Source organism: Crocuta crocuta, unplaced genomic scaffold (genome assembly GCF_008692635.1).
Source record: "Crocuta crocuta isolate KB4526 unplaced genomic scaffold, BGI_CrCroc_1.0 scaffold70, whole genome shotgun sequence".
NCBI lineage: Eukaryota > Metazoa > Chordata > Mammalia > Carnivora > Hyaenidae > Crocuta > Crocuta crocuta.
The window spans coordinates 1,243,741-1,256,350 of record NW_027528417.1 but is presented as its reverse complement, the minus strand read 5'-3'; the positions used below and the strand labels follow the sequence as shown (position 1 = coordinate 1,256,350).

The 12,610-nt window shown below is 45.5% G+C and overlaps 1 protein-coding gene across 1 annotated transcript in view; it reads left to right on the top strand.

The window, feature by feature from the left end:
• The window catches only part of STAC (SH3 and cysteine rich domain), an 80,597-nt gene that overhangs the window by 53,005 nt on the left and 14,982 nt on the right, over positions 1–12,610 (top strand). Inside the window, exon 8 of the mRNA XM_077754500.1 lies at positions 1,310–1,398. Within this exon, the coding sequence (XP_077610626.1) occupies positions 1,310–1,398 (89 nt within the window). The remainder of the gene's footprint in view (positions 1–1,309; positions 1,399–12,610) is intronic.

Below are 12,610 nucleotides of genomic sequence, written 5' to 3'. Positions count from 1 at the left end.
AATATGATAAACTAGGACAGAAATAATATAGCATAAGGTACTTGAACTTTGGATGCAGAGTGAATCAGTTGTGTATAACTCTTATGTCTGATATATATTGTATATGCTTATATTATTACGTATTTAAATGTATTATACAATTGTATATTACATATACAATATATAATGCACATATATAATATGCACATATATGCACATATATAATGTGCTAAATTATATGTGTCTGTATTACATATGTTGTGTATTGTTATGCAATAGTAATATTACACAATTGTATTTACATATTATATAGTTTATATTTATTGTATATCTTGTATATATTATAAAGTATATATATAGCATTGAAATTCATTTGCATAATAATGGGTAATATTTATATATCACTTATAAGGCTCTTGCATCATCTCTAAGTTGGAGACAATTGGGGGCTGTTGGAGGTTCGAGTGTGCTAACGCATGTACCATAATGCCTGGTGCACACAGTAAACTAGCAGAAGGGTAGCTTTTATTATCATTATTGCAAGGTTTCATAGTCAGGAGATGCTGATCCTATGATATCAACTAAATCAAGCTGATGCCAAAACAAGGCTTTTTTCACAACATGCATCAACTAATTCCCAGATGAATAGACCTTAGTTCCTTTGGTAGGCTAGATACCAAATTTTAGGCTAATTGATAAAATGGAAATTTTAGGAAGTGAAAGTTGTTTACTACTCTTCATATGTCCCTATTTCTATAGACCCAATATTCCCATTCTTCAGGCCAAGCCTGTCACCTCTTGTGAACAACTATAGTGAAGGAAGGATTTTTTTTAAATAGTTTATTGTCGAGTTGGTTTCCATATAACACCCAGTGCTCATCCCCACAAGTGCCCTCCTCCGTGCCCATCACCCCCCTCCCCTTCCCCCACCCCCAACAGCCCTCAGTGTGTTCTCAGCATTCAAGAGTCTTCATGGTTTGCCTCCCTCCCTCTCCCCCACCGTTTCCCCCCTTCTTCTCCCCCACGGTCCTCCGTTAAGTTCCTCCTGATCCTCCTATACGTGCAAACACATGCTATCTATCTGCAAAGGAAGGATTTATTTGAAGAAATTTGTAGTTATTTCTGACCAATGAAAGCAAACTTAGCAAACAAACTTAAAATAGACCTCTCGTTGAAACAAAGCCTTTAATAATGGTTAGATGATTCAAGACTTATAATCCATACACCGGAATTACATTGCACTCACGTATTCCTGTTCTGGTTTCTTTCTTCTCTCAGTTTCTTCCTCCTTCCCTCTTTCATCTGTGTTTTTTTTAATTTTCTCTTTCAGGGGTCTCTTTCCAAAGAACCATTACAGATGAACACCTATGTTGCCTTGTACAAATTTGTACCACAGGAGAATGAAGATTTGGAAATGAGGTAAAATCTTTTTTTTTTAAATAAAAGAAAAAGGAAACGTAAAGTCGACGTTTTTTCATGTGGAAAAAAGAACTCACTTAGCGCCACCTCCTCTTGGTGTAAAGCAGATTCTCACCCGGCTTTGTGCCGCCAGTGACCTGCTCTGCGGGTTTGCAGACGGATTGCCGGGTTCTCTCTCTGCAGTTTCTGATTCTGCAGGTCTGGGAGGCACGGGCGGCTGGGGGGCCTTGAGGATTTGCGTCCTGACTGGTCCGCAGGTGCTTCTGATGCGCCTATCTGGATCCACACTTGAAGAAGCGTGGTTTAGTGCATCATCCATGCAACTGGGTGTTTTCTTGAAGCCCGAGCATGAGATGCACTTGGCATCCTGTGGGGTCTACTGGGGACTAAAGACGTATATATGTAAAGCCCAGATGAACATAGATTGAAGGATCAGACTAGACTCATGTGTGGAACCTGTGGGGGAACAGCAGCTCCCCCCGCTGCACGCCCTGAGCTGGGCTTTGTTTCCCGATCCCTCCCACTTCATGGTGACCGGGGAGCCGAAGGTGAGTTTGCAGGCCCCTCGCGACATCTGGAACTTTCTCCTGACCAGTGTATGTTGCTCATGTTTCAGGGGTCGTGAAGCTGGAGTCAGGGCGGCGTTTGCATCCTACTTGTCGCCTGACCTTAAGCAGTTTAGAAACATCTCATTGCTCTGGCCTCCTTATTTATAAAAGAGTAACAATGGCCCCTTCAGCCTGAGTTATTTTTGAGGATAAAATGAATAATTCAGAAAGCATAGAGCACGGGGAGCAAACCCTCAGTATCTGGTGGTTATTACAGGTTTCGTAATGTGGTGTTTACTGGCTTCTCTCAAAGACAACGCTTCAGTCCTCCATTCACAACCCCAAAACCTAAGGGTTTGGTACCTTTTAATCCAAGAGCAGGAGAGAAGGGGCTGCGTTTCTAGCCAGCTGTTCCCTTGGAGACGGGTTGCTTCCTCTTCTGAAGACAACAAGGGAGCCCAAGTGGCACTGAAAACCGTGGCCGCCTGTTAGACAGCTGGCTCCGCTTGAGGGGACTCCACTTGTCTGAGTACCACGCAGCCCAGCTTATCGTTACCGGTCACCACAGCCACATGGCTTCCGGAAGGTGTTGTCTTTCCACCCTGGAGCCCTTTGGACTCCCCCCTCAGGCTGTGCCAGTGCCCAGGTAGGGTGCCCCCCACAGGTGCCTGAGTGATGTCCCCCCTCGGTGACATCAGCCTCTCCTCTTTCACTTCACCCAAAGCCCCATATGAGGAAAGAGCTACCGACAAGGCTCCAGTTGCCCCCCCCCCTTATTTCCCGGGTTCCTCGTGCTGTGGGGTCCAGGTCCCCAGCTCGGCTGACCCCCCACCCAGTCCAGCAAGACTCCACCGCTGACGTGTATGCCCTGCTGGCGTCTGGCTCACACCCAGGGTCAGCGGGGTTTCAGTATTCATTTGCCATCTCCTTCCGAGTGATTCTTGGGCCTTTCCAGAGAGTTCGGGACCTGAATCCCCGAGCCTTAGATTGGTTCTGACAATGAGGTTCTCCTCATCCGAGTTTCCTCCATCACTGATTGAGAATCGCCGCGCTGAACTCACTGGCTGGGGCTGTAAACGCCCCGAAGGCCTGGCATCAGTGCGGAGGAGGTGATGGCGTTTCCCAAGTGAGGCCCCTCCAGCAGAGGTGTAACGCGCCCGGGGTCAGAGCCTGCCCCGAGGGTCATCGCTGGAAGGCCGCCTGGCCTTCCGCTGACCGTCCGTACTCAACTATTGGCTGGTGAAGAAGAGGGTGATATATATTCACTTTGCAGTAAATGCGGTGTAGGGTGCCCTTGAGATTGTCATTGGGACATCTAGGACTTAAAGTGGACTAACTTCGTATTATGTCAGTCCCACCATTTTATTCTAGAAGAGTATTCTGAAGCCATCTGATAGAAAAAAAAAACAAACAAAAAAACAATTCCAGAGAAATATAGGGTGTTATTAGGGGACTGAGAAATGGTATCTAGCTGCCTGGTGGTAGGTCATAAATTTTTGTGCTTATTTTAGACAGTTGCAGGTCATTAAAAGTCAAGTCGTCTGGTCACGAATCAAACATTTACAGTCTGCTTTGAGGCAAACAGGACTCCTCATTCCCAAGAGTGAAATGCCTGCATTACATAGACTGCAAGATTGGAGTAATAAATCATACTCTTTTTTTTTCTTTCTTTCTTTCTTTTCCTTTTTCTTTTTCTTTTTTTTTTTTCAGCCAAAAGACTGTATATTCCCATTTTAAAAGCCAGACACTTGATTCAGAATATGTAAAGCAATGTTTTTGGGGATTTGGTATCGTTCCTTGAATGAACTAGGGCTTTGTGAATTTTCCTTTTCTCCTTAAACAGTAAGGTGGGGGGGAAATCCTTTGAACAAAATATTCTTATCTGCCTGCATTCTCACTCAGGGGACAGAGGACAAATAGAGGTGAAGACACAGGGAGGGTTTGGAGTGTAAGCTTGAGGTCAAAGAAGACCCAACCGGCAAAGCCAGGAGCCGTAGACCAGAACGGCTAAATCGCTGCCTCGGCAAGCATCCATTGTGGATCTGCTCAGTAACGGGGAAAGCTTTTCTGCCAACAGCTAACAATCCAGACCTTTCTGCATTTCTAGTCTTGGCCCCCATCCCTCCCTTCCCACTTTGGGTGGAGAAGTCAATAACATGACAGTACAGTGTACTGGGGGGCATCTCAACATGGGAATCAGATAGAATGGACTCCTACCCTAACCACTCTCCTTTCTAACAATAGGGCTTATTATCTAACTTTCTGAACATCTGTTTTGTCATCTTGGAAGTAGGGATAATGAGTCTTTCCCTTATGGGATCCCTCTGATTAAATAAAATAACAATATCTGCTACAGAGCAGGATCTTGATAGTGTTAATTCCAGTCAGTTCCATGCATACTCCAGAAGTAGAGGCTTCCTTTTCAGACTTAAGAAGTGAGAGACAGAGGAAGAGAGAATGAATATGTCAAAAAGATTCACCGAATACTTAAGAAAAAAAAAAAAATGTGGGCAGCCCTTGATAAGGGTTTAACTCCCAGCCAAGCTACTCACTAGCCTCTGCTAGAAAAGTTACACAAGCCACATGAGCCTCTGCTTCTTCCCTTGTAAAAGGAGATCATCATTATGCCCGCCTTAGGTCTGCTCACAACGCACGCATCTTTGCCCCAAAGTCTCCAGGGCCCTCCCATTTCCCTTGGGGAAAGACCACAGTGTTTACAAAGATGTCCAGGGCCCACACACTCTCATCCCTGGGGACCTCTCTGTTCTGTCTTGTATGATGGGTCCCTCACCTCTCTGCTCCCTCCACACTGGCTTCTTCTCTTCCCCAGAAGGACCACACTGCTACCTGCCCCTGACACTCCCACCACCCACCCTCCACCACCATCACAGGCACCCGCATGCGCACGTGCCCTCACAGCTCAGACTTCACTTCCTCCATACGCCCTTTCCTGATACCCCCAATCTGGGTGAGAGTCCTCTGCTACCTGCTTTCATGACACCATTTTTCTTTCTTTAAAGCACTTATCTCAGCTTGTATTTATATATTTCTGGAATTATTTGGTGGACCTTTATCTCCCTCATAAACTCCGTGAGAACAAATCTGTGATTGCTAGCCTATATATCCCTGTAGCATAGTTCTTGAAACATAGTAGATGTTTAATAAATAGGTCATGAATGAATGGATGAATGAATGCTATACCTGGCATGCACAGTTAGTGGGCACTTCAAGTACATGATAATGTAATGAAAACTATAAAAGAGGAAGCAAACCAAGCTCAGAGGGCTTAGCCAGGGCCTGTTTCCTGGAGGAGATGGGTCTCAAACCCACGATGAATATTATTTGTCAAGAAGAAATTGTAGAAAAGGAGATCAAAGGGTTTAAGACAATTTGGAAGAAACCCTGCTAACCCCTCACTGGGCACTCACGGTTGAGTGGGGGAGTAAGCCTCAGAAAGGAGAAGCTGGGATGCCGCCCCCTTATTCTTGGGGCGAGTACCCCTCTCAGAAATGCCGTGGTCCCATCACTGGTCTCCAAATGCCGTCTAAAGGCGGAGGCTTCACACAGTCTGCTTTGCTACAGTTTCAGCGCAACATAAATTCCCCTCATAAATCCATCCATCATTACCTCCCCAGATTGCTGGAGTTCTCTCGCTAACACCCTTGTCCATCGGGTGCAGACAGCAAGACAGAACAAGGCAGCAGTGCAGAAGAGAGCAGTGACTGGGAGTCACATAGACCAGGGTCTGTCTTCCAGCTCTGAGCCTTCCTCGTGGCATCTACTTGAGCAAACTATTCAATCTCTTGGGGTCTACGCTTTCTCCTCCCAAGGAAGACTAAGGCTGTAACTAGATAATGTAACTAAAAGGTGGAATTGCATGCCCAGTATGAAGCAAGGGACACGGTATATTTTAGATCAACTGCTCTTCATAATTTGCATCTTTTCACAACATGTGTGGTTTCCAAGTCTTCTGAACCTCATTAACCCTGCCCTAAGGATATATAGTTGGAAAAAAAAGGCTCTCTCTGGCCTTTGAGCATATCCAAGGGGACTTTATCTAATTTGTCCAGCAATATGGAGGCTATGATATCCTGTCGCTCATCGTATGAGTACATTGTGCAGTGCCCGACCTGTAGGCATGACATTTTACCACCGACATGAAAGACGTGGGACCGTCGTGCTCTGGATCCCCCAACTAACACTGACGGTTTGAGGTCTGATAACATCAAAGAGCACCCCATCCCTCTGTCTGAGTGTAAGGAGCTTCTATAGTAGATCGACCTCTGTACTTAGAATCTTAAACAATTTCCACCACTGACCTTTATTATCAAGTTTTTTAAGGGCTTTGAAAATCACACTTTATGCACGAACAACTTAGTACACCAGCAAAGATTTTTAAAAGTGCTACTTACGGGGTGCCTGGGTGGCTGAGTCAGTTGAGCATCTGACTCTTGATTTCAGCTCAGGTCATGATTCTAGAATCATGGGCTTGAGCCCTGCATGGGGCTCTGTGGAGCCAGCTTAAGATTCTCTTTCTCTCCCGCTGCTGATGCTCTCTCTTTCTCAAGATAAGATATGGTAATAAAATAATATAATAAAATAAAGTCAAATAAAATAAAATTAAATGCTACTTCAAATACAAACTGAGAACCTCATTAAAATCAGCACTGTCATCATTATCATATATGTTGCCTTGTAAGTGCACATAGACTTTGTGCCCAGTCATCTTTCAAGAATAGTGGGTGAGTGTACATGTGTGTTACACTTACCTATGCACACACACTCCCATACACTCACAGAGATACACAAACACATTCTTGCACACTCAAATACACATTCATTCATGCACACACACACACATACACACACATTGTTAGCAAGACAGCACATGCTTAGCTTGTTGATGAAAGTAAACCCTGCTTTTCGCATTTACAGCGTAACCAGTTCCATCCATTATTCTGGCTGATTTTGAATCCAAAAGTCTGCAAAATGGTCTTAGAGCCATTGCTTATTATCCACGCCGACACACCTTCTAAAAATCAATAAGAATAATTTTCATGGCTGTGCCGTGCTGATATATCATGTAAATAAGCAACGGATGTAAATAACTCCAAGTAAACACAAGCCTCTAAGACATTTAAGTGGCTCTGAAATAAAGGATGGGGAGTAAATAAAAGACGGAGGGGTCCAGATGCATATTCTAGTGACCATACGCCTATGCCGAAGAATCCATTTTGGCTTCCCACATCGAAGTCATTTTCATTTTTATTAGTTCTCCCCAAACAAATTTATATGATAATGGCCATGTTTCATAAGGGGCCGAAAAAGAGGAAAGAAGGAAAAAAAAAGAAAGCTTGGGAGCCAGGAGATGGAAAGAGGGAGCTGCTTTTCTAGTATTGTTAAATGCTGAGAAAGATACAAATTAATTTCTACTTCAGGGTATATCCAAACACCCCACTTTGGGGGAGGGGAGAGGGCTTCCAAGAAAAATGTATTTTTTTGTAACCCCACATAAGGATTTAGATTCTTAAGTTGCCAGCCTCTTTCCTGGAAGCAGTGACTCTCGGATTTTTCCGTGGTTGAGTCTGAAGGAAACCAAAGCGACCATTGGCCTCATTAGCTAATATTCATGAGAACCTCTGGAGATGGGATGGCCTGAATTCGTCTCTCTCTGATTTTTCCAGAGCATCGCTTGAAATCGAGTCAGAGCTGATTTTAACCCTTGTGTGGCCATTCTCAGAATTCGTTTCTTCTCTACCGCTCCCCACCTGGTGAATGGGCATCGACTGGCTGCTGGGTGAACAATTCACTGGCGCTGTTACCCTCAAAGAGCTCAAGTGGTCACAGGGCCGGGCAGAGCAGAAAAGTAGACACTCCGCTGTGAGCTCTTGTGGGCGGGGAGGGGGTCCGGGAGGCTGCCACAGCACCTCAAGGAGACGTCGAAGCAGCCTCGGGGGGCCGGGAAGGCTTTGCAAGCAGGCATTACAACAACCCCAGGCTTCCAGCAACAGGCGCCCTGGGTGCCTGTGCAGCTTGGTTAGCGAGCAGTCCTTCTCTCTTCCCAGAAGGAAGGATGGGGTCACTGACGGAGCCTGAGAATTGCTTTAAGAGGTACTCAGTGGGGGGTATCGCCAAGCCACCACAGAGGCGGCACAAATTCTTTGCAGGGGCATTAGCCTGTTTTCATAACTGCTTGTATTCCAGTCTGCCGGAGACGGAGCCGGCTCCGGCAGGTCCGGGGGTCCCTGAAGGATGGACGGTGTCGGCGAGAGAGAGAAAGAGAGTGGGAGATGCCCCGGAGATTCTTTCTGATCACCCGGCAGGCATCTCTGTCCTGTCGGTTTTTGTGTCTTTATTTAAAGGTTCAGCAACAAGATGAAGTCATAGAAAGGAATTTCTTACAATGGGAGGTCTTTTGTGATAACAATAGTAGAATTATTCTGACCAAGGAAATAACAGAATGTTCTTAGTTGAAAACAGGATAACATATAGGTCAAATTGTATATAGATAAGTTAGGAGTATTTTGTCTGGCTCTCGAGAGGATGAATGTTTCTGAATTGGTTTGTTTGTGGAGACTAACATGGGGGCCCTGAATGGGTCAGTCTTTGCACCAGGGTTTATGTTTTAGCTACTGTTATCCATCCTCATCCCAGCTGCCAGTGTAAGAGAGGGTGTTTGTGGAAAGTAGGCCTTGAGGAAGGGACTGTTATGTTTCACCAATTAGCAAAGGTCTAAGTGGTAACTATGTTTTGCTCTTAACCCCAAAATAGGCCCTTGGTCTCAGGGCCAGGCTCAGTTGTAATTCTTGTGTTCTTAACCCCCTAAGTCTCAGATCTGCAAGACCCATAGGAAGAGCCTTTTGACAATTTTCCCCATAGAGCTTTCATCCAAAATTTCTTTTGTAAAGGCAGGAATATGCTTTTCCTTATGAGGTATCTGTATTCAAAATATGGGTCTGATATGGAATATAGTGAGGCCTGGTCAATACCAGCAGGCTTATATCCAACACGAGCAGAAGGAGATACCAGTTTTCATTTCTCATGGCAGGAGCTACAAACATAGCCATTTCCTTGCTGTGTTTGCCATCCAGAGAGGCCGGTGCGGTTCCCGGCACCAGTCCTCACTCTGGGAAGACTCTTCAACTTCAGTTGGGCTTAGTGAATGGACCAGGCTGTTATAGTTCATAGTCGACTGAGATGGTTTATGGTTCTGATGAAGTTTTGGGATGGGGGGCAGTTCATCGGGTCCAGAGCCAACGGCCAAGAAAGAATTCTTGGAGATGTCTTTAGTGCAATGGTGACTTTATTGAAGCATGGGGACAGGACCCGTGGGCAGGAAGAGCCGCACTGGGGTCGTGATGGGTAACTCATTATATACCTTCAGGTTGGGAGGGGGGCAGGGATAGAGTAAGTCTCCAGGGAATTCTGGAAGCAAGGCTTCCAGGACCTTGAGGGGCGAGCTGTTGCCAGGGAAACACCATTTATTACCATTTAATAAAGCCTCAGTCATGAGACCCTTCAGGTGTGTATCAGAGACCATAAGTTTGGAGCCGGATTCCAGCATATACCTTGGGGCAGTTGAGATAAAGGAAGTAGACTTACAGGATCCCGGAGTTTGGGATAATTTTAAGCTAAGGTTCTCTTTTGCCCCCATAAAAAATGTCATCATGGAGGCAGCTGAGCTCCTAGAAGGAGGTCACTCTGCCAGTTTCAAGGACTTCCCAATGGGCTGTAGGCAGTAAGGGAATTTCATTTTCCACTTGCCTTTGTTTCCCACATCACCGTGGCAAGTACTTAAACCCCTTTCCTTTGTTCTTGGGGAGCCAGGAGTGGACAAGGAATATCACCCATATCCCACCTGGGGTTGGGGGGGGCTGAGCCAGCCTGCATTTTGCCCCTCAGCCTGCCTCATGCTCCCTCGTCAGTTCCGTCACCTTTTGGGGGTAAGTTGGGAGAACCAGGGCCAAAACCTGACCGGTAGAACGGAGAGGCTCAGGCTGAAACCCAGGGGCGCAGACTCTCAGTCCCCTGGTCTTGCCTTACCCCGCACGTTCCATCCGGCATTGACTGTGTGGGTTTCCTCTCCGATGAGGTTGACAATTTGCTCTCACCAGCAGATTGAGACAGTGTATTAATTTAGCCAATGTTGGCCATTCTTATCACTTCTTACAAGTTTATTAAGAGTGTTAAGTCTTGTTTTTAAGACCAGGAAGCTTGTGACCTATAGAGTGTGTTCATGAAAAATCACTCTGGTTCACTGATCATTTTTCTTAATTAAAATAAAATTGGGGCACCGGAGTGGCTCAGCTGGTTACGCGTCCAGCTCTTGGTTTTGGCTCAGATCATGATCTCACGGTTGATTCATAGGTTCGAGCCCCACATGGGGCTCCAGACTGACAATGCAGAGGCTGCTTGGAATTCTCTTTCCCTCTCTCTCTGACCCTTCTCTATTCTCTCTCTCTCTCTCTCTCTCTCCCAAAATAAGTAAATAAAGGGTTTTTTTTGAAATGAAGGTAAAATTATGACTCTATACAAATATAAAATGAACACGTCAAAAATTTTATTTGACTCATTAACGAGAGAACCAATATAATGTCCCATCTGGTGCAAAGGAGAACTCAAGCATCACACACACATAGGCAGTCAGGAGTGCTGACATGAATTTACAAACGCATGCTGAACTGGTCAGGACTTACAGGTAACTACTGGGTGCATTCCGCCAGACACAATTCACATGCATTTCTAGGGACAAACGTCATTTACATTACCATCCATTTCCCTGAAAATGTAAAACAGCTCAAAAGACAATGAGGAGGAAGATGGCTGGGGGAAGGGTATGCCCTAAACACCCAGATCGGTACTATTTCTGTCTAATTTAAAGTCTTCCCAATTTTCCCAGTTTTCCCTGACATCCCCTTGAGTTCTCTTCGCAAATCTGTGAGGTTACCCCAGCAATTTAGTATCTTACAGAGGAGAGACCCATGGTTAGGGTTGCTAAACCACTTGTGACAAGCCCAAAGAACCTCCAGGAAAGTCGTATTAAAATAGAGATCCCAGGCTTCCCCCCAGGCCGAGGGGTCAGATCCCACTTGGAAATCTGAAGAGCTCCCCTGGATTCTGAGTATCTGCGAGACTTGGGAACAGCTGTGACGTCCAAAGTGAGCCAGTAGCACTGCACCCAAGGCCACAAGCAAGGTTCCTGATGTTCAGTTCTCCGACTGCATTCGGGTCTGGCCTGCCACTTGTGTGGCTCTGTCCTTCACTCCGTAAGCCTTTACGCATCCTCCACAAAATCAGAAAAGGAGAGCCTTTGAGACAGAGTAAGAGAGTAAGACTCCTTGGTGTCTCGTTTCTATTCTCTAAGTACATTACTGCTTGGCAAATGCATCAACTTAATTAAAACTAAATGTAATTCTAATGCACCAATTTGATTTAAAAATAATCTTCACAGTCACCAGGACATCAAAATGCAATTAAGGCTATTTGAGGAAAGTCTCTGATGCGTATTATGTTCTGATGCTGCACTATGTCAGGAAACCCAGACCCTCCTGAATGCCGCTAATGTGCTTAGCGGTCTCCCTCTCACTCAGATGCCTCTTTCAATTAGGTCCCGGAGAGCGTGATCCGTGACAGTTCAGGAACATTTACCAAATCCCATCCAAATGGCCCTTCAGCTGAATGTTTTTTCTCAGAGCTGGTCTCTGGACTCGGGGGGGAAGGGCAGGCAGTCTCACGGATGCCAGGGTTAAGACAAAATCAAACTGCAGGATTCAGGAGTTTCTGGTTACCTACCCGTGTGCTCAGACCATAAAAGGCTCTGGACCAGGATGATGGAAATTGAGAAGTGCGTCCAGCGAAAAATTAGGCAGTAGATCTGAAGTTAACAGAGCAGTCTGGATCCGTTTTATGGTCCCCTGACCTGGTTTTTCGAGAACATCCCATTTGGCTGAGTGACTCTGATGGCTGTAAGATTGATTTGGTTTTTGTTCATTTCTTTTTGTTTGGTTGGTTGGGTTTTTTGGTTCAGCTGGCAGATTCTTTTCACCCCTCATGAATGGAAAAGGCTAAGAAATGCTAAAAATACCTCAAAATACTTGCGGAGTTAAAATGGACATTTCTGGTGAATTTCCACAAGGCATGGGTGGTATGAGAGGCAGCTTGGTTTAATGGTGTTAGTGATGGATTCAAATCCCACCTGTGACCGGTGAAGTCTCTGGGAGCCTTCTTACTTGCGTGCAGATGCCGCTGGCCGTGCCCGCTCCAGACTGTTGGACGGTCGTCCCGCACTATCCCCACACCTGCATTGCCATCGGCCCCCGGGCACTGCGGCACCAGCCCCAGCCCCCAGCTCTTGCACATGTCTGCTCACTCCACAGGGGGGAGGGCAAGAGGGACGGAGGGGATGTAAAGAGAGAGAAAAGCTTTTTCAAAGCTCTGAATCACGCCGAAGCCATGAAAGAGGCCAAAGATGATTTCATGAACCACTGTCCCTGCCAAAAACCTAAGGGAGCACTCATTGAAGAGGTAATAATCATTAGACCTTCTAAGTTCCAAGTGAAAAGGATACACTTTCAGGAAGAAATTAGAATGCGTAAGCCGTTATTATATATCATTCATATTATATATATATATATATATATATATATATGCATTTTCAGCTGATG